The sequence below is a fragment of the Ursus maritimus genome, unplaced genomic scaffold (genome assembly GCF_017311325.1).
Source record: "Ursus maritimus isolate PB19 unplaced genomic scaffold, ASM1731132v1 scaffold_12, whole genome shotgun sequence".
NCBI lineage: Eukaryota > Metazoa > Chordata > Mammalia > Carnivora > Ursidae > Ursus > Ursus maritimus.
The window spans coordinates 25,701,907-25,724,176 of NW_024423564.1; the positions used below are offsets into that span (position 1 = coordinate 25,701,907).

The 22,270-nt window shown below is 38.9% G+C and overlaps 2 protein-coding genes across 5 annotated transcripts in view; one reads left to right on the plus strand and one right to left on the minus strand.

The window, feature by feature from the left end:
* Positions 1-3,602, minus strand: part of LOC103669351 (TLC domain-containing protein 4-like) — a 98,734-nt gene extending 95,132 nt beyond the window's left edge. For 2 of the 3 annotated variants that reach the window (XR_005834108.1, XR_005834109.1), the window contains exon 1: positions 3,444-3,598. The gene's annotated coding sequence lies outside the window, so the exon portion shown is untranslated. Of the gene's footprint in view, positions 1-3,443 lie in introns of all 3 variants that reach the window. The other variant, XM_008697681.2, reaches the window with a different exon arrangement.
* Positions 3,603-3,640: 38 nt separating this feature from the next.
* ALG14 (ALG14 UDP-N-acetylglucosaminyltransferase subunit) overlaps positions 3,641-22,270 on the plus strand; it is a 108,826-nt gene continuing 90,196 nt past the window's right edge. Inside the window, exons 1-2 of one of the 2 annotated variants that reach the window (XM_008697685.2) lie at positions 3,641-3,853; positions 8,569-8,720. In XM_008697685.2, coding sequence (XP_008695907.2) covers positions 3,718-3,853; positions 8,569-8,720 — 288 coding nt within the window. In that variant the 5' untranslated portion in view covers positions 3,641-3,717. The remainder of the gene's footprint in view (positions 3,854-8,568; positions 8,721-22,270) is intronic. The other variant, XM_008697684.2, reaches the window with a different exon arrangement.

The following is a 22,270-nucleotide window of genomic DNA, read 5'->3' on the forward strand; positions in this document are numbered from 1 at the left end:
GTTTTTCTTCATCTCCCATTCTCTCTTCTGCCCATTTCCAACTGCCTTCTACAACCATCATTCCATGAAAATGCTGTTCGTTATTAGATCTTCAGTGACGAATTTGTTTTCAAGTCATCTGATCCCAACTATGATCAGCATGTGACATAGCTGATGCACTCCCACTCTTGAATCATTTTCCTCTCTTGGTTTTTGTGGACACCACTCTTTTCTATCTTCCTGGCTTTCCCTTCTCTATCTTCCTTACTGGCTAAATCTCCTTTATGAGACCTCTAAATGTTAATGACTCCATATTCTTCTCAATCCTGAGCTGTCCAATACAGTAGACAATAGCCGCATGTGTCTATTTAAATTTAAAATAATTTAAATGAAGTAAAGTTAAGATTCCTCAGTCGCCCTAGCCACTTTTCAAGTGCTCAATAGGCACATGTAAATAGTGAGCAACATGGACACAGAACCTTTCCATCGTTGAAGAAAGTTCTATTGCACAGGACTGACCTAGACTCCCTCCCTCGGTGATCTCACCCAGTCTCGTGGCTTTCAGTATCATGTATATGCTGACTTCTCAATTTATGCCTCTAGCTCTGACCCAAGCTTCAGATCTGTACATGAAACTACCTACTTGACATAATCACTTGGGTGTCTAACAAGCTATTCAAATTAACATCCAAAACGGAACACTTCATTTTCATCCTCTCCTCCCCTGTGTCTACCCATAAAGCTTGTTTCTCTTCCCGTCCATCTATTCTTAGCAAATGACACCATCCAACCAGTTTTGAAGCCAAAACTCTAGGAGCCATCTTGATCCCCAACATCTAATCCACCAAGGAGTTTTAATGACTCTATCCATAAAATATATCTCAAATCTTCTTCTCAAACCCTCTTCTGCCTCCACTATCATCTTTCTAGTCTAAGTTTCTTGTCTGGCCTATTGTCCTGTTCATACGAGATCCCCTGTACCCAAATCCAGCACATAGCAGGTGCTCATTAAATATGTTGAATAAATTAACAAGCACAATCCTACTGAATAGCGCAAAATAATCTTAACTTTTTTAATATTCATGAATAATAGATATTTGCCTTAGAAGCTTCAGAAAATAGATTCAAGAAGATAATAAAAATCACTTCCCAGACACACTTTACTTACAATTGGCTATGGCTCAATATGATTACTCATTTTGTCAATTATTAATACATTTTCCATGCTTTCACAGCACTATAATTTACTTCCGTGCATCTGTAATCTGTGTTGTCAGTACAATTTACTCCCCAAGAGAAATTTTAGTTGCTGCTTCTTGTCACTCAGCCTTGCCTTTCCTGATTAATCCAGCCCAGCTTCTTGACCTCTTGATTATCTACATATTTTGTGCCTGTCACAGACCAGCAGACATTGATTTTGTTCAGGAGTTCCCAACTTTGTTCCTGTCCCTGCCTGCCACCTAGCTCCCCTCTGCACTCAACTTCCTCGTCAGAAACACGAAATACTTTGACCTTAGCCTTAGTTCAAAATAACCAATAATTCTAAACAATGCCTGCTACTCCTCCCTCTTTGATTTGCTGTGTTTACTGGCAGCCCTAAGTGCTTGATCATCCCCATTCATTCCAGCTGCATGCCAATGTGGTGAAGCTGATTATTTCCTACAGATACAGGTAATTACAGAAGTGAGGCGATGGGGGTAAAGGAGAATGCAAGAGTGTCTTCTGAGAGCTGCAGTCCAGTAATTATTAATATGCTTGACATCTGCATTGCCTGCGTCAGGTTACAAAGCCATCTGGGACACATTTTCACAGCAATCCAAATGCTATTTGCCTAACCGACAATCATCTCTCCTCTATCCTCCTCCAACTTCCTTCTCTCCAAGTGACCATTGTGTTCAGTATCCACCCTCCACCAAATAACCAGATACAACAGGTAGCTGTATGCCATGCCCCACCCTACCCCAGCCAGCTTTGAGGTCTCATTCCTATCATGAATAAGTATGGCCAGACAGCGTGGAAGAAAGTCCATGAGGGGTTCAGGAAAAAGTTTCCTCAGCCTTAAAAAGAAAGACCCAATGACAAGATAATGTTGTTTTTTGGCTCTGGAAATTTCTGCATCTGGATGTAATTTCTGAGATGCTAACATCTTCTTTGAAGTATGAGGGGAGAGTCTTAGGTTGAAGCCATTGCTGGGAATGGCAGAGTGGGCAGATGAAAGAAAACTACATCCTTTGTAATATACTTTAGTTGTTTTTTTATACTGTGCCAGAGGCCCTACCTCTGGACTTTGAACTATGTATTTATTAAGCCCAGGGGATTCTGATTTCATCAAAATTTGAGGCACTGACTTCTAAGCCCACACTTCCTAGCTAAGAAATCTTAGGCAAACTATTTTACTTTTATAGAATCTATGTCTTTATCCTTAAAGAGGGAAATAATAGTCACCTTTTGGCCTTATTGTGAGGATGTAGGGTAAGGGGGATTTGATTGGAAGACAGAATACGGGAAGCGCTATGAGATCCATTAGCCAGAAAATGATGCTACCAAGTCCCCAAATGTTTCCCAAACTTGACTGCTGATAGAAATCGACACATTGGTTAGATAACCTGATCCTACACCTCTCCCGAGAGACTGCATTTTAAAAGACACATTCTAGGCTCTAGGCAAGTGTGATAATCAACAAGTCTGAACTTAGCAAAGGAATACACAATATAATACTCCTATGCAAGAGTTAGGATTTCTGGTTTCTAAATCTAGGTCTGCCACTATTTCACTTGAGCAAAATGTTTCATCTTTCAGGACCTGTTTACTCATCTGTATACTTACTTGCCCTATCTCACCTACAGTCTCTACCAGACTGATGGCAATTACACTTGGGGTGAGGGGACTTCTGTAATCTCAGTATTTTTATATTGCTGCAATGTGGATTAAATAGGCAACAAAAAATAAGCAAAACTGGGATTGGGGGAAGTGTTGGCTTTGTGGTAAAATTAACTGAATATTAATTGTAGGACGCTGCCTTCTCTATCCTGCTACCTTCAGTCACTGAAGCTTCCACTCCTCTCAGGATCATGGCATAATTGGAGGTGATCACCCTCGGCCATTCTGATCAGAGAGATCTGTGAAAATGCCTAGAAAAGTTAAAGATACGAATGTCGGGAAAGAGATTATGATGAGGGCCCTAAATTCAATTTTTTGTACTAAGGTAACTTTTACTGGCAAGCACAGAAATGTCTGCATGTTGCAACAGAAACTTTTCCCTTGGCATTTAAAAAGAAAGAAACTAAAAAAGACAGAGAGAAAGTACGGAAGGAAGGAAACAAGGAAGAAAGGAAGAAAGAGAGGAAGGAAGAAAAAAGGCGACGTATGCTATTGGCCTCAGGTGGAATTCACAAAGTTAGTGGCGCGGAAACACCTCCTAACTTGGGAGCTCCGGAGCCTTTAGGGTGCACAGGTGGCCTGACCTCGTCACGGGTGGAAATCACACTTCTCCTGCGCTTAACTTGCCGAATTTCAGTTTATGCTTGGGAGGTAGCCGCGTGGAATCCCGTACGGAAGTCACCAAAGTCCCCAGAGCCAGCACTTCCGCCTCTCGCCCCAACTCCTCCTAGAGCAGAAAAGCCCCGCCCATCAAGAGGCTCGACACGCCCCGTTTGCGTCTCCGCAGCGCCCGTACCTCTTGAACTTTGACCGCTTCTGAGCGGCGGCGGAGATAGTACGCATGCGTCGTTTCCTTGCATGGCTAGCGTCCTTATCCTAGCGGCGGCGGGAGCTGCGGTGGCCGCGCTGCTGGCACTGCGGCTCTGGGTAGTGCTCCATCCTCGGGTCCTGGTGCCCCGTCAGTCTCTCAGTCTCTTGGTGGTGGCTGGGTCCGGTAAGTATTGGGGCAGTGACTGTCGAGCCTGGGTCGGTGACTACAAGCCCCAGAGTACACCGCGACGCTCTCCTCTAGTCTCCTTAGCACTTTTTGGAGCATTGCACACTGAGATTTGTAGTTTCCCTATGTTAACCGGAACCGGTCGCCCAGTCAGGGCAAAATTCTGGTTTGTTGACGCGGCCCAGGCATCTTTTAAGGACAAATGAGTAACTTACATTTGTCTGTAATTAAGCTTCCACCTAGCGTATATTATTCTAACAAATTATTATTGAGCGGAGAGGACGCAGAAGCCTTATGATGCTTACAATTTTCCTGAGTAAAAATTGCTGTTTTGCGTTATTAATCTAGGCATTTTGTATTTAGTTTGGGAATCACGAATACTACATGATAGATGAGGCAAAGTGAATTGTCATATTTATAAATATACAAATCCATGAGGATAGGGACAGTTATCTACTGACCAGAGAACAATACACATTTGAGAGTATTGTGTCCGCTTATGAACAACAAGCTGCACTATCATGTAATACAATTTAACAGAGTCTACCAGCTCTGAAGGCTCTCACAATTTTAAATGGATAAGTTCTGACAGAGATAGATATATTATGTACATTTAGAAATGCTAATTGGAGATTGTATCCAGTTAGAATAATATTTACAGTATGAGCAAATATTCTAAACTTATGTTCCGGTATAATTCATTACTTTATGTTGAGCCATCGGAAAGGCCAGGCACTATGCTAAGCTCTGGAAATAACAAAAGCGACTACTACTACTTGCCATGGAGTGGTGACTTGGTAGTGGAACAGTGTGAAAGGTACAAGGATACAGGCAGTGAGTGAAAAGGAGATTATAGAAAAACTAATAGAAAACAAAAAACAAAACAAAATGAGTACTTGCTGTAATCTGGAAAGTATAGACTCCTATAGCAGTCTTCAGGAAGGGCACCATTTTATCTGAATTTGAGACAGGAAAATTCCTGGAAGAAGTGATTTCTAAACTGAGACTTGAAAGATGACCAGGAATCAACCAAAGAGAATTTGAGGACTGGGAGGGTGTGAAAAGAAGTCAAGAGCACTTGGAATGGCCAGAGGTGGGAGGGAACTGTTGCTTTGAGTTCCATGTGGAGCGGTAAGCCCAGTCCAGATCCCAAAGGGCATTGTAACCCATGCTCTATAAAGCTATTGGCACTACTCCACTGCTTCATACCATGTAGGGGTTAGGACCACAGGCTCTAGATTGGCATAATCCTGGAGTTGAATCACATCTCTGCCACTAACTAACTTGGTGATCTTGGGCAAATTAGTTAACCTCACTGAACTTTCTGTTTCCACCTTGAAAAATATGGGAAGAGAAGAGGTGAAGAGAGATTAAATGTAGTATTAAAAGCGTCTAGCAAAGTGCTTGGCATATAATAAGCATTTAAATGGTGACTGTTGTTAGTCCTGGTAGCAAAGGATCTTTTAAAATACTTTGGAGTGGAGAGTGACCCAATTAAATCAAAGATCATTCACTCTGCATTGTCAAGAGAATGTTTTGACAAAGACTGAGGTAGGGAGACAAGAAGGAACTTGTGGTTTGAAAGTGGGAGGTGAGGGAAGGAAAGGCTCAGGAATGATGTCCAGGTTTCTGTCCTGAACAAATGGATGAATAGATGTTAGAGCCATTCACTTGACAGTATTAGATTTGGTGGACTGGGAAACAAAATTAAGATTGAGAATTAGTCTGGCAAGTGGTGCCTTTGTCATTCAAACCATTCAGGGTAAGAAGAGGTCCAGGACCTCAAAGAATCATCCAAGTCAAAGAAAGACTTGTAATCAGACAAATAATTTAATAGTTAGTGCCCAGAATTTTGGAGGAGGGGGGGAAGGCATTTTTGGTGTTTACCCTGAATACCAAAAAATGTCTAATCTTTAGATTCCATAATATGTTATTAATTAACCACATATTTTCAAAGAATATCAATCAAAATTACTACTCTTCTCTGAAATATATGATTTCCTTAGGCAAATTTTAGATTTAATACCAAATGCTCATCTACCCATTCATGCAATAATAGGAGTGCCTGCTATTTTCAAGGCACTGAAGATCAGCAGTAGCAAAATGAGCAGAAGTGCCTGCCATCATCGTGCTTACCTTCTAGCGGAGCCAGGGTTAGGGGGAGAGAAAAGCTAAAGAAACAGACTGCATATTAAATTATATGGTGATAAATATTATGAGGTACGGAAAGGAGGTTGCATTTTAGACAGAATTGTTAAGCGAAAGCTTCCCAGGGGAGATGACAGCTACCCAACCACAAGGACGCCAGAGGGGCTGGAGTAAACTCAAGCCAGGTAGAAGCAGATGAGGTCCATGAGGTAACAAAGTAAGGGGTCAGATTACAAGGTGCCTTTTATTGCATGTGAGAAGGGAAGCCACTGGAGGGTTTTGAGCAGAGGTAAATTGATCAACTCTCTCTAACCGAATCACACTGGATGCTGTGTTGAGAATAGACCGTTGTAGACCCTGGAATAGACAAGCAGAGCTGGGGGAGCAGACCGGGAAGACGTGGTCATAGTTGATGTGAGGGTGATGTGCCTTGGAGCAGGGTGGTAGCAAAGAAGATGGCAGGGGAAGAGATTGGATTCCAGATATATTTTAAGCTAAAACTGAGAAGATTTTGTTCCCAAAGAATATATCTTTTTTTTTTTTAAAGATTTTATTTATTTATTTGACAGAGATAGAGACAGACAGCGAGAGAGGGAACACAAGCAGGGGGAGTGGGAGAGGAAGAAGCAGGCTCCTAGCGGAGGAGCCTGATGTGGGGCTCGATCCCATAATGCCGGGATCACGCCCTGAGCCGAAGGCAGACGCTTAACCGCTGAGCCATCCAGGCGCCCCCCCCAAAGAATATATCTTAATAAAAGAGTAAAATAGAAGACAAAGCCCATCATTTTAATGACTTTATTCAGTGGCAAGGTTAAATCTTCAAAGAATGTATTCAGTAAATGTTTTGTTTTAAAAAAAGAAAAGACTGTTAAAGCAGGTATAATGAAGTTTTAATTGCAGTGGAAAATGTGGATATTATCCTTTTTATCTTTAATTGGTCCAGCTGTGAAAACAAGTACCTACTTTGTAAACCACATTTTCTCAAGGCTAAAAACAAAAATACTAAAATGAGTATAAATCAGATGTGTAAATTACATGCCCCAGACAAGAAGATGGGTGACAAGTTACAAAGTATGATTCTGATTCCTCCTCACACGTAATCTATGCCAATTTTATTTCTATATCTAATTCCTTCCAGAACCTAGAGAGTAATCCTTCCCTTTCTACTATAAGAAAATACGTGCATTGGGAGAAACCACATGTTTAATTTGTTTGATTATCATTCTATATGTTCACTGTGTCACTACTGAAAGCGCTTTCTTGTAGTAGTAATGGTGGGGGAGAGTTTAGTAGATGGGAGGGACCCTGTGACCAGAGGTAAGGAGGAGATAACAAATAAGATGAATAATGTTAAGAATGTTAAGAAGAATGTTAAGCACATCATCCTGGTTGAGGCTGAGAGATTGTGAAGTAAAACGAAATGGTATGATAGGGGTCATTGAGGACTTTGATTGCTTTGCTTAAATGCTGTACAGTTAACAGGAGAGGTTGATGTTCTTTTCGGGTTTTTTCCCTCATGAAGGAAACCTCAGTGTACACAGTCGATTTTTAAATTCATGGTTTTAAAATTAAAGTATTAAAATTTTGGAGATCGTACAGTTTCAAAAATTGAGTAGTTGTTTGGTGAAGCTGGTAAGTATTTGACTACCTGTAGTGTGCTGAGACCTCTCTTAGGAGCTGGGGTTACAGTGCTGAATGGGAGTCTTCCTTAGGAAGCCCCAAGCCCTGCTGGTCAGTGCTCATGCCTCCTTGATATTCCTTCTCAGCACAGAAACCTTCAGTGACCCGGTGACCGTCTTTCCATTTTCCAGGCTTCTTTCCTGATCTGATTTCACCCTCGTCCTTCTTCGCAGTATTCCCACCATTCCTGAACACACATCTCTGCTCTTGCCGTCTCATGTCCTAATAATCCATCTCCTGGCCAGTGGCCTCCCTGCTCCTATCCATTAGCTTCACCTCTCAAGGCCTCTCAGCCTTTACCAGGGATCTCCCCTCCTCTTACAAGGTTGGTCTTTCATAACCATTTGCTTGCCTCACCTCTGCCCCCATTTAAATTTTGCATGCTGTCTTGCATTACTCTTCAAATGTCTGTGTGTCTTTCCCCTCTCCTACCAGACTTCTTGATGACAGGGGTTGTGTCTTATACTTCTTTGTGCCTTCCTTAGCACCTACTGCTAGTACCAATTTTATTTTTATACAGTTATTATCCTCTTCCCCCATATAAAAGTAGTATTTATACAAGGGCATAGATTATTGTTTCCAAATGTTCCTTTCACCTATTGAGAAATACATGAAATATAACATTAGTATAACATAGTCAAATAGATATGTCCATTGGGGGTTTCTTTTTTTTAAGTTTTTATTTAAATTCCAGTTAGTTAACACAGTGTAATATTAGTTTCAGGTGTACAATGTAGCGATTGAACACTTCCATACAGCACCGGTGCTCATCACAAGTGCCCTCCTTAATCCCCATCACCCATTTAACTCATCACCCCGCCCACCTCCCCTCTGGTAACCACACTGTGGGTTTCTTAATTTAGGCCTCCCAATATTTTTTCCAGGTGGGCACACCACTGAGATCCTGAGGCTGCTTGAGAACCTGTCCAATGCTTACTCTCCTAGACATTATATCATTGCTGATACTGACGAAATGAGTGCCCATAAAATAAATTCTTTTGAACTAAATCGAGCTGATAGAGACCCCAGTACCATGGTAAGTAATCATTTCTATTTCTAAGAAAGTTAAAAGTAGAGTATGTAGTTGAATTATCTCTGGAAACAATCTCGTGGCACCTCAGCTCCCTGCCCACACAGGGCAGTCAAATGTTTATTGCTGATGAAATATATTTCCTCTACTACCAAAAGGTAAGAATTTCTTTAAACTACATCTTCAAGTGGTAGCTTAATTTCTTATATTCTCTCTTATTCTTTTAAATAAGGGAAATTGTGTTTCAGTTAATTCCAGCTAGGAAAATTTAAACTTACACATAAAGCATCCGGTTCATGTGCTTATTGGCTCTTCACTAAAGTTCTTTATCAATGTATTGCATTTCTGGATGATGTATCTATGACTACTTCTTATTCTTCAAATTGTATTTGTATCTGCCTTTAAAGTTACTTCTCTATCTCTGGTTGCTCACTTCAGTTTAGCATCTTAGCCAGAATTTGGGGTAAAAGAACAAAAGCGAAACTACTTCTTTATCAAGCTGTTCCTCGAGGAGGTTGTCTCCATCCCTCCCTGCCTCTGGTACCCGCGCAGCCACGGAGCGGCAACAGGTAGTTCAGGAGTGGAAGCTGACCCAGCTCAAGCTCCTCAGTGTTTCTCTGGGCTTTTTGGACTTGAGGACCCAGAAAACGGAGGCAGTCTTTCTTTGGGGACAAAGTCCGTAAAAGATAAAATTTGGGAGCTGCTGACTGTCATGTTTTCACCTGGTGGGTAAAGCTCGACTATAGCTGGAGAAAAGAATGACGTTAATACACAGGAAGAGTAAAATGAGAAACCAGGCGGTGAGACCTGCCTTCAGTAACTCCAGAGGTCCAGCTGCATCTGTGTGGGAAATTCAGGATCCACTATATCGCCCCTCTCTGACTCCCCCCTCATTTCCTCTCTCACCTCCTCACCTCACCCCACCTCCAGGCCTTTTTTTAAAGCCTGTTTCGGTTGAGTTTTGGTCACTTGTAAACATGATCCCTAACTAAAACACTGTTAAAATGTATTCTTGGAGATTCCATGTCAAACAAGATCAGAATCTGCCTGCTGTTATTCAGCCATAACAAAATGCTATGGTGTGTTTTTTTCTTTGTGAGGGATAAGCCAACTGCTTCATTTGTTTTAGGAATCGTATGGCCTCTGCAATAAAGTACCACAGACTGGGTGCTAAGGGCCGAAATGTATTCTCTCACAGTTCCAGAGGCTAGATATCTGAAATCAAGGATTCGACTGAGCCGTGTTTTCTCTGAAGGCCCCAGGGGAGAATTCTTCCTTGCCTCTTCCCAGCTTCTGATGGCTGCCAACACTCCTTGGTACTCCTTGGCTTGTAGCAGCCTCGTTTCAATCTCTGTCTCCACTGTCATAGGGCCATTCCTGTGTCTCTGTCTTCACATTCCCTTCTCATAAAGACACAGTCATTGGGTATAGGGCCCAGACTCATTCAGTATGACCTCATCTTAACATGATTCCATGTATAAGACCTTTTTCCAAATAAGGTCACATTGACAGATTCCAGATAGACAGGAATTTGGGGGAGACACTATTCATCCCTGTGTTGTAATTGATCCTTTTAATAATGTGCAAGACAGATAATACCATCCTTATTTTACAAATGAGAAAATGGAGACCCAGAAGTATAAATAAGGTCCGCCTAATATGTGGCACTTACCTAAGCGTGTCTTCTCCAAAACTTATTCTGCATAGGCCACTCTGCCTCTTTTGTGCATTCTTTTCCAATCCAAAAAACTAAGTGAGAAAAGAATGCTTTGGGGATTATTCAAGGCATCAGAGACTAAAAATGTCATTGAATCTCTTATCTTAGAGGGTGGAGAATTTGGAGAATACAATGGTGATTTTTTTTACACAAGTGGAATATAGTACTATAATTTAGCAGTGGTAAAGACTACTTAAAAAATATAAAAGTCGAGTAATTACAAACTGTTATTGTTTTCAACATAAGGAATGGGTATCTTTTTACCCAATTATTAGTGTATATATATTCTTCTTTCTGACGGTGCATCCAATTAGAGGCTCCAGTTTTAATTTAGCATACATATTGAATATTTCCCTCCGGGTCCATCAGCATATGTATTGTTTATTTGCTGAATTTTGTGGTTTAATGGAACATTTGGAAGATTGTTATATATAGGAAGATTGTGGGTGGGTTTTTTTTTTTTTTTTTTTTTTTTTTTTTTGAGAGTGGAGGGAGAGGCAGAGGGAGAGGGAAAGAGAGAATCTTAAGCAGGCACCATGCTCAGCGTGGACTCCATCTCAGGACCCTGAGATCATGACCTGAGCCAAAATCAAGAGTTGAACACTTAACCAGCTGAGCCACCTAGGGCCCCCTACAGGAAGATTGTTATAGACACTTTAGAACCGTGTAAGTTGGGCGTCATTCACTTTATTTATTTATTTTTTAATTGAAGTCTAGCTGACACAAAATATTACATTAGTTTCAGGTATACAGTCATGTGACAATTCTATGCATTATGCTGTGCTCACCACAAGTGTAGCTCCCATCTGTCACCATACAACACTATTATAACATCATCGACTATATTCCCTATGCTGTAACTTTTTATTCCTGTGACCTACATATTCCATAACTGGAAGCCTGTACCTCCCACTCCCCTTCATCCATTTTCTGGCAGCTACCAGTTTGTTCTCTGTATTTATAGGTCTGTTTCTGCTTTGTTTCTTTCTTTTGCTTTTTAGATTCCATTATGAGTGAAATCATATGGTCTTTGTCTTTCTCTGTCTGACATATTTTACGTAACATAATGCCCTCTAGGTCCATACAAGGTTTGATTCACTTTAATACAAAAGCCAAAGATCTTGAATTTTTAAAGTGCCGTTATTTTGTTTTACTATCAAAGTGGTACCACCAGTGTAGGACTGAGCATCTCTGTTAGACTGCTTTCTTCCATCAATTAATTTACTGCTGGGGCAATGCCACCCTTTTTAGAGAAAAAATACTATCTCATTCCTAAAAGGGTTTCTACTCATGAATCTAAAGCTGGGAAGAGTTTCTGCAGAGATGCAGAGAGAGCCATTGAGGGTGGTAGTATGAACGTGCCTGTTGTCCTTTCTGATGGCTACACTATATGCCTCGCTTGGGGGAGAGGCCAGGTGGAGAGACACCTTCCCACCAAGCTTTGCTCAAGGGAGGAATCCACTTACTCTTCTCTTTTTTAACTACAGCTTAGGAGAGTTGTACTTGCAGCCCCCTAGACAGCTCTCCGTTCTACTTATGAAGCTCACAAGACTGGGGAGGAGTCTTGTTGAAGAAATCAGTAGTGATCAGTACATTTGCTGGCAGAGCCCTTATTAGCCAAGAATATTGAACAATCAGATCTGCACTGTCTCGTACGGTAGCTACCAGCACTGGCTCAGCACTATTTATTGAATACTACTTTTTTCACTTATCTGCAGTGCTACCGCTGTTACATCAAGTTTCTATGTATGTGAAGATCTGTCTGTGAGCTTTCTTCTTTGTTAACTGGTTTGTTGGTCTTTTCCTAATATCAAGCTCCTGTAGTCTTCTCTTCAGAAGTGTCTTAGGAGTTCTTTCTTTTTTCACATGAGTTTTTGAGTTAGCTTTGGCAAGTTCACAAAGAAACATGTTAAAATTTTTGTTTGAATTGGGTTGAATCAATGCATCAGTTTGAGGAGAACTCAAATCAATATGATGATATCTTCCTATCCAGGGACATCATGTGTCTCTGCATTATTAGGTTTCCTTTAATGCTTTTCAGTAACATTTCTAATTTTCTTCACGAGAGACTTACCTATTTTTTGTTGTTTTTATTCCGTGCACCTTGTATTGTCTTATTATTTTAAGTGATAACACCTCTTAATGGTATTTCCTGTCTTGCAGTACATAGAAATATAATTGATTTGAGTATAGTGATCCTATAAGAACCACCTTGTCACACTCTAATTAATTCCAGTAATTTATACACTTTTATGTTATCTACAAAGATAATATCATCTGCAGATGGTAACAATTATGATTCTTTCTAATCGTTACACCTTTTATTTCTTTTTCTCATTTTGTTTTTGGAACTTCCAGAACAGTAACTAATAGAAGCAGTATAGTGGTCATCTTTATAGTTTTTATGATTTTAAAAATTTGCCAACGGTTTAATTTTAAATCATATTTGGTTGTTGATTTTTATCAAATGTCCTTTCTTATCTCAGATGATCATATTGTTTTTCCCATTTTATCTGTTTTTGTGGGCAATTACAAGGTATGAACTATTGTTGAATTCTTGGAATAAACCCAGTTTGTTCATAGTGAGTTACATTTTAACACATTGCTGGATTTTGTTGGCAAGGGTATTGTTTAGGAATTATTTCATTAATGTTCATGAGTGAGATTGTCCTGTACTTTTCCTTTCTTGTGTTGTCTTTAGTTTTGGTAGTGAAACCAAATTACACTAATCAGATTACACTATCAGATATCAGATAACACTAATCTGATTATGTGAGTATACAATTTCTTATTTTGGGAGGGAATTTATATAAGTATGGAGAGTTACTTTTAAAATTTTATAGAACTTGTCTATAAAAATACCTGGCCCTGATGTGTTCTATTTGTCATGGTTATAGACTCTTGAGGCTTTCTGTTTGTTCTTAAGTCAGTTTTGCTAAGATATTTTTCTAGGAACATATCTATTTGTTGTGAGTTTACAAATGTGTAGTCATAAATATTTTCATAATATTCTCTTGCCACTTTTGTAATCTGTGCAGTAGTGTTCACATGGCATATCTTTGCCCATCTCTTTATTTTTACCTCTTGGTCGTTGTTGTGTTTTAGGTGTGTCTTTTTTAAATGACATATAACACAATTTTTAAAATTCAAAACCAAGAATCATTGTTTTTGACTAGCATGTTTGTTACATGCACATTTATTGTGATTATTAATGTTTTAGATTTGTTTCTACTATTTTATTTGGTTCTTTCTACTTACCGTACTTTTCTTTGAATCTTTTTATCCTCCTTTTTCTGTCTTCTTTTTGGATTAATTGAGCTTTCTTTATCCTCCCTTTTCCCTTCTCCTGGAATGAAAATTCTTCTGTTCTTCAAGACGTTATTCTTAAATTGTCTACATGGATACCAAACTTAAAGTAAAAAACTTAATATCTCCATCTTCCTCCTGAAAAACAAAGCTTTAGAATGTTTTAACTGTAAACACCTCTTCCCATCTTACATATTATTGTTTAGTATTTTGGTTCTACCTTGTTTTTATACCACCCAAATTACTTATTACTATTATTGTTATATACAGTCAGTGCTTATTTATATTTATTTTCCTTGCATATTCTTCCCACTCCTTCCTTTTGGATCCAGTGTCTTTCTTCCAGAGCATATCTTTTATTCTTCCATGGAAGGTCTAAAAGTGATTTATTCTTTCCATGTTTTTTGTTTGCCTGAGAATATGTTTTGGTTTTGACCTTCCTTTGATTGCATTCTGCATTTAGAATTCTAGGTTGAATTTTTTTCCTTCATAAATATATATTTAGCATTCATTCATTTATTTAACAAATACTTACTGAATACTTTCTGAATGTTAGTGATGCAGTAGTGAATAAAACATACAAGAATCTCTGCCCTGATGGTGTTTACATTGCAATGGGGAGACAGTAAACAAGATAAATAAGTAAAGTGTATAATGTGTTAGTGTTAAATGCTAAGGAGAAAACTAAAGCAGGGGAAGGGAATACAGAATATTGGCGGGGGTGGAGGGTGTTAAAAGGAGGTTGCATTTTAGACAAAGTGGCCAGGACAGTGGCATTTGAACAAAGACCTGAGGGGGAAGTGAAGGTATAAAGCCATCTGAGGAAGGAGTTCTTAGAGAGGAAACAATAACTGCAGAGAAGACCCTGAGATGGGACTGTGCCTGGCATGTTTTTGAAATAACAAAGAGATCAAATTGACCAAAGCAAAGTAAGGGAGGAAGAGCTGAGTCCATTATGAGCCCATGTAAGTTAGGGTGAGGATGTTGAGATCAGGGTTTTTTTTTTTAAAGATTTTATTTATTTATTTGTCAGAGAGAGAGAGAGCACAAGCAGGGGGAGTCGCAGGCAGAGGGAGAAGCAGGCTCCTCACTGAGCAAGGAGCCCTATCCAGGACTCAATCCCAGGACCTTGGGATCATGACCTGAGCTGAAGGCAGGCACTTAACCACCTGAGCCACCCAGGCATCCTGAGATCAAATTTTTTTAAGACCTTGTGATCCATTTTTAGTCTTAGATTTTTCCCCCCATGTGTGAAATAGGGAGCCATTGGGAGGTTTTAGGTAGAGAAGTGATATGACCTGACTTTTATTTATTTATTTTTATTTTTTCTTTAATTGAAGTACAGTTGACATACAATGTTACATTAGTTTCAGGTATACAACATAGCAATTTGATGAGTTTATACATTATGCTATGCTCACCTGAAGTGTAGCTACCATCTGTCACCATAAAACACAATTACAATACTTTTGGCTATATTCCCTATGTGTGTCTCTTATTCCTGTGACCTTTTCATTCCATAACTGAAAGCCTGTACACCCCCACCACCACCACCCATTTTGCCCATTCTCCTGGCTGCTTTCCCTTTGGCAACCATTAGTTTGTTCTTTGTGTTTATGGGTCTGTTTCTGCTTTTTCTTTGTTCATTTGTTTTTTAGATTCCACATATAAGTGAAATCATATGGTATTTGTCTTTCTCTGTCTGACTTATTTCACTTAACATAATACTCTCTAGGTCCATCCATCTTATCACAAATGGTAAGATTTCATTCTTTTTTATGGCTGATATTCCGTTTGTGTGTGTGTGTGTGTGTGTGTGTGTGTGTGTATACAGTGTTTTGGTTCTACCTTGTTTTTATACCACCCAAATTACTTATTACTATTATTGTTTTATACAGTCAGTGCTTATTTGGATTTATTTCCCTTGTGCATATATATATATATATATATATATATATACCACATCACCTTTATCCATTCATCTGTCAGTGGACACTGGGTTCCTTCTACATCTTGGCTATTGTAAATAATGCTGCAGTAAATGTGGGGTGCATATATCTTTTCTAATTAGTGTTTTTGTTTTCTTTGGGTAAATACCCAGTAGTGGAATTATTGGATCATATGGTATTTCTATTTTTAGTATTTTGAGTAATCAGTGTACAGTTTTCCACAGTGGCTGCAGCTTGCATTCCCACCAACAGTGTACAAGAGTTCCTTTTTCTCCACATCTTTACCAACTCTTTGTTATTTCTTATCTTTTTTATTCAAGCCGTTCTGACAGGGGTAAGGAGGTATCTCGTTGTGGGTTTGATTCGCATTTCCTTGGTGTTGAGCATCGTTTCATGTGCCTGTTGGCTATCCGCATGTCTTCTTTGGAAAAATGTCTATTCAGGTCCTCTGTCCATTTTTAATCATTTTATTTGGGGTTTTGGTGTTGAGTTGTATAAGTTCCTTATATTTGGGGCATATTAACACTTCACTGAATATACCATTTGCAGGTATCTTCTCCCATTTTGTTTTGTTGATGGTTTCCTTTGCTGTGCAAGAACTTATTATTTTGATGTGATCCAAATAGTTTATTTTTGCTTTTGTTTCCCTTAGGAAGCATATCTAGAAAAATGTTTCTACAGCCAGTATCCAAGAAATTACTGTCTGTGTTTTATTCTAAGAGTGTTATAGTTTCATGTCTCACATTTAGGTCTTTAATTCATTTTGAGTTTATTTTTATGTGTGGTGCTAGAAAGTGGTCCAGTTTCATTGTTTTCTATATAATTGTTCAATTTTTCCAGCACCATTTATTGAAAAGACTATCTTTTCCCCATTGTATATTCTCGCCTCTTTTGTCATAGATTAACTGACCATATAAGCATGGGTTTATTTCCGGGCCCTCTATTCTGTTACATTGATCTATGAGTCTGTTTTTGTGCCAGTGCCATACTTTTTTATGCTACAGCTTTGTAGTATATCTTCAAATCTGGAATTGTGATACCTCCAGCTTTGTTCTTCTTTCTCAAGATTGTTTTGTCTATTTGAGATGCTTCATGGTTTCATACAAATTTTGGGATCATTTGTTCTAGTTCTGTCAGCAGTGCTGTTGGTATTTTGATAGGTGTTGCATTGAATCTTTAGATTGCTTTGGGTAGTATGAACATTTTCACAATATGATTCCTGTCCATGATCATGATATGTCTTTCCATTTGTTTGTGTTGTCTTCAGTTTCTTTCATCAGTGTTTTATAGTTTTCAGAGATCAGATCTTTCACCTTCTTGGTTAAGTATATTCCTAGGCATTTTATTACTTTTGGTACGGTTGCAAATGAAATTGTTTTCTTAATTTCTCTTTCTGCTCCTTTGTTAAGTGTATAGAAATGCAACTGATTTCTGTGTATTAGTTTTATACCCTGCAACTTTACTGAATTCATTTATTCTAATAGTTTTTTGGTGGAGTCTATAAAGTTTTCTATGTATATAGTATTATGCCATCTGCAAATAGTGACACTTTAACTTCTTTCTTACCAATTTGGATGCCTTTTATTTCTTTTTTCTTGTCTTATTGCTGTGACTACGACTTCTAGTACTATGTTGCAAGAAGTGGTAAGAGTGGATATCCTTGCCTTATTCCTGATCTTAGAGGAAAAACTCTCAGTTTTTCATCATCGAGTGTGATGTTAGCTGTGGGTTTTCATATATGGCGTTTAGTATTTTTTTTAAATATTTATTTATTTGAGAGAGAGTGAGTGAGCGGGGAGAGAGGCAGAGAGAAAAGGAGAGAATCCCAAGCAGACTTCCTGCTGAGCAAGGAGTCTGATGCAGAGCTCAATCCCAGGACCCCGAGATCATGATCTGAGCCATCAGATTCTGGATATATTTTGAGGGTAGAGCTAAATTTTATCTGTGTGTGGGTGTGGGAAAGAGATGAGGAGTAGAGGATGACATCCAGATTTTGGCCTGAGCTACCAGAAGAATGGAATTGCCATTAATTTAGGCAAAGAAGATTACATGAGGGAGGAGGAGGACTAAGTGTGGGATGTCTGTAAACATACATGTAAAGATGCTGACTCTACAGTTGGATCTGTAAGTCTGAAGTTCAGGAGGGAGCTCTGGTCTGGAATATGAATTTTGGAGTTTTCTGTGTTTACCTGATGGTACTTAAAACAAGAAACTGGACTTCTTGTCCCACCCAGGGACTAAGTATAGTTAGAAATTAGAAGAGGACTAAGAACTGAGCCCCAGAGCACTCTAATTTTCAAATATAGGGAACTGTTACTGTCATGGAAATATCGGCTGTCAGTATGTCGTTCGTCTGTGGCCTGTTCTCCAGAACCCACGGCGGGGCGGTGGGGGAGGCCTCAAACCCCCACCCTGGGTTACTGGTGTGATTAGTCTCCCTCCTGGACCTCTGTGTCACAAGCTGTCTCTCCTCTTTCATTTTTTTCTTATTTCTGGCAAGTCGGGATTTCCCTTCTTTCTACATCAGATAAAAAAATATTGTTACCATTCTTACAGCATTTTAATCTGTTTACAGGAGAGTTTTCAGGTTAGTTTATATTGCCATTGTGCCAGAACCAAAGTCAAATTAATTTTCTAATTAAAGTCAGAGTTTTAATTTATTCTCTGTATGAAAGTCTATTCTGGACTGTTTGTATAAGTAGCAACTCCCCCACTCACCAATTTTCTTTCTTTCTTTTCTTTTCTTTTCTTTTCCTTTTCCTTTTCCTTTTCCTTTTCCTTTTCCTTTTCTTTTCTTTCTTTTCTTTCTTTTCTTTCTTTTTTCTTTTCTTTTCTTTTCTTTTCTTTTCTTTTCTTTTGTGATAGAACTGTATCATCTGCAATTTCCTAGCAATACATAATACTCTTATGGTTAAAGGCCTTGACTCTCACTCTGTAGTTTGATTTTCAGACTTTTTAAATGAAGCAGAAAGTCTCAAGTATTTGGAAGCATTAACAGTAATTGTACTCTGTGCCTGGGCAAGGTATCTCATCCACATCACTCAGGGCACTTTAGGAGTAAAAGTGCATCGATTCACACTTGGTTCTGGTGAGAAGCCAGAAGCCACATTTGCAACACAAGCCTGCTCTTCCAAAAACGTAAAAGACTTTCCCAGAAATCAGGAGATACAAATTACCAGTTGTTAATCACTTAGATTTATCCAAGTATCATAGAAATTTTCTGTTGTTTGGTTTATAACTAACACTGATATGGAATTACTCAGTAAATTTCTAAATGTTTTTGCTGGTTTATAGGGAAAATATTTAAATGCTCATATTTGTCTATTTATACTAGATATAAATATATAGCAGATGTTTACGCTACTTTTTAAATTAATATAATTTTGCTAATTAAGTGGTAGAGATGACCTATTTTTGTTGCAGAAACTTCATTCAAATTTCCCGATTCCTTTGATTCAGTATAATTTTTAAAATGGTATTTAAAATCTTAAGGTATGTTATTTATCCTATTTATTACACAGGAGTAAAGAGAAATAATTATTCGTGGTGTACTTTTTAACTCTACTATTAGCCTGTGTTTCTCTGCATAGTTTAGCGTTTAAAGAGAAACAGGCTTTCCTTGGGAAAAGCATCTCAACCCCGCTGGAATAAAGCAACTGAAGTTAGAAAGATGAAGAGTGAAAGCTAAGCAAAAACACACACACAAACAAGCAAAACAAAAACGAGGAAACAAATGTTTAGCTGTGAAATTACTTATATGAAAAAATATCTTGAAAAGCCTCCTAAAAAAATGTAATTTCCACTGGGATTAGTTCTAAAGTAAAAAGTAGCTAAAGTAATATCTTTCAGAAAGATTGGATAGTAACTTCTCCAAATAGAACCAATTACCAGAGCTGTGTTTTATGAAGGTAAGTGAAAAATCACACCAGAGCTTTCTTCCTGGAGAGCAGCAGTCTCCACACTGGCCTGTGTTTCACCAGGGGCACCGACCCCTGGGAGACATGGAGGCTCAGGGCACTGCACTGTGGATCTTGGTTCATCCTTCTATTTGCTTTCCAGTCTGAGCCTTATCTGTTAACTGCCTTCCTTGACAACCGTTACTCTGTGCAACTTCTGTTAGAGCCTGAGTTAGCCCTTTTAGATCCTATCACTAAGGGAAAAAGCTCAGTGACACTTGAATAAAACATTTTCAAAACTACATGTAAAAATTACAGAGTAGGCTTTTTTCTTACAAAAAATAACCAAAGTTGCTGAAAACTGATTTGAAGGGTTAAAAATTAGAGCCCACTTCACTTTGGGGTCCTATAACTAGATTTCCCACTACTCTGTAAGTAAGCTTATACAGTTTTACCAAGAAAGTTATTTATTTGTTCATTTATTCAAAAAATATTAAATGAGTGCCAATTCTGTAAAAGACACTATACTTCTATACATGTATATTTCAGCAAATCTTTATTAAGTGTGCCCCCACCATCAACTGTGGCAGGATTGTAAGTGATTATTTTTCTGTTCCTTTACTCTTTTCTTCCCAAATTTTATTTCCTATTTTTTATTTATTAATTTAAAAACAGCAGACAGTAAAGAACTTCTTCACTTCATATAAAATAAAAAGTGGAGGTTCCCTGTTCCTATCCTGTCCCACTCTCTAGAAGTGAACATTGTACCAGCTTGAGTTATACCTGCTGGTATGACCTTTTCCCTCCTTTGTACATGTATTATTAAAAAATATTATAGGGGGCGCCTAGGTAGCGCAGTCCTTAAGCGTCTGCCTTCGGCTCAGGGCGTGATCCCGGTGTTCCAGAATCCAGTCCCGCATCGGGCTCCTCCGCTGGGAGCCTGCTTCTTCCTCTCCCACTCCCCCTGCTTGTGTTTCCTCTCTCGCTGGCTGTCTCTCTCTGTTAAATAAATAAATAAATAATCTTTAAAAAAATATTATAAATTACATGTTCATATATACACATAAACGGGATGGGGGCAGGGGACGGCTAGTTTATAAATCAAACACTGTATTGTTTTCAGCATTTTTGCATGTAACTCCATGGCTTGATAGTTTTCCATTTTGGCAAATATTGGTCTACTTTGCACTTTTTTAATGATTGCCTAGTAGTTTATAGTATTGATGATGCACCATTTCCCTCTTGTGGTTTTCAGGTTTTCACTGAATACTGCAGTAAACATGTTTGTACTTATATACGTACACAAGTATTCTTATGTGTGTTTTACCTTAATTAGAAAAACAGTTAAAAAACAAAAAAGCCCAGATTAAGTAATTTGCTGACATTAAAGGGCATGTCAGCCCTTTCCCACTTAGCGTTCTGCTAGGTTGTTGATTGAATTCTTGATTTAAAATAAATGCAGTAAACATAGTAAAGAGTATAAATGTCATGGGGGGTAGAGACAAATACAATAGCTATCCTAAACAGTTGTTGTTCTGATCACTAAATAAAACTTTCCATGCCCTCTATTCATAGCCATAGACATAAATGTGACAGAAATAACCACAGAAACATGTTTCTAATGCTTAAAAACTTAGATTTTCACTTTCCCAGGGTGCCTGACTGGCTTAGTCAGTAGAGCATGTGACTCTTGATTTCAGAGTTGTGGGCTTGAGCCCCATGTTGGGTACAGAGATTACTTAAAAATAAAATCTTTTTAAAAAAGATTTTCGGTTTTCCCAAATTTATAAAGCAATAGTAGTCAGAATTCTAATGTTTCCTTCTTTTTTTTTTTTAAATAAAGCAGCTTTGTGCCTAGCAAGTAAGGAAGTCACATGTTTCTTTTTTTTTTTTTTAAGATTTTATGTATTTATTTGAAAGAGAGAGAATAAGAACGGGGAGCAGCAGGCAGAGGGGAAGGGAGAAGCAGGCTCTCCACTGAGCAAGGAGCCCGATGCCAATGCCAGGCTCGATCCCAGGACCCTGGGAAGACGCTCAATTGACTGAGCCACCCAGGTGCCCCAGTTTTCCTTCCTTTTTTAAACTTTGCTTATTTAACAATAGATGTTTGCTTTCCATTGGCCAGGGCTTGTTATAGGCAGTTGGGATACACCCATGAACAAAACATACCAAAAAAAAATTCTGCTATCATGGAGCTCACTGAACTTGAGCTGGATCAGAAGGACAGTAATACTGGACATAGTGAATAAAAAAATCATAAAGCTTGTTAGAAGGTGGTCAGTGCTATGGGAAGATTACACAGGGATGGATGGGATTGCGAATTCTGACAGGGAGGAAGAAAATTGCATTTGCTCCTAGGTCCTTAAAGAAGATGAGGATGCCTGGGAAAAAAGTGTTCCGGGCAGAAGGAATAGTCTCTGGGAAAGCCATCGAGTGGGAGCATTCCTGGATGCTGGGGGAATAGAGAGTCCTGGTGGCTAGAACCGAGTCAGAGGAGGGAGACAAGGAAGAGAAGATGGGAGGGTGGGGCAGGGGGCAGAGTATATAGGGCCTTGTCAGCCATTATAAGGACTGCCTGTCTTTCTTTGAGGGAAGTGGAGAGCTGTTTTAAACAGATCACTCTGGTTGCTGTGCTACAAATAGACTAGGGTAGAGGGTAAAACCAAGGAGACCAGTTAGGGGGCGTCA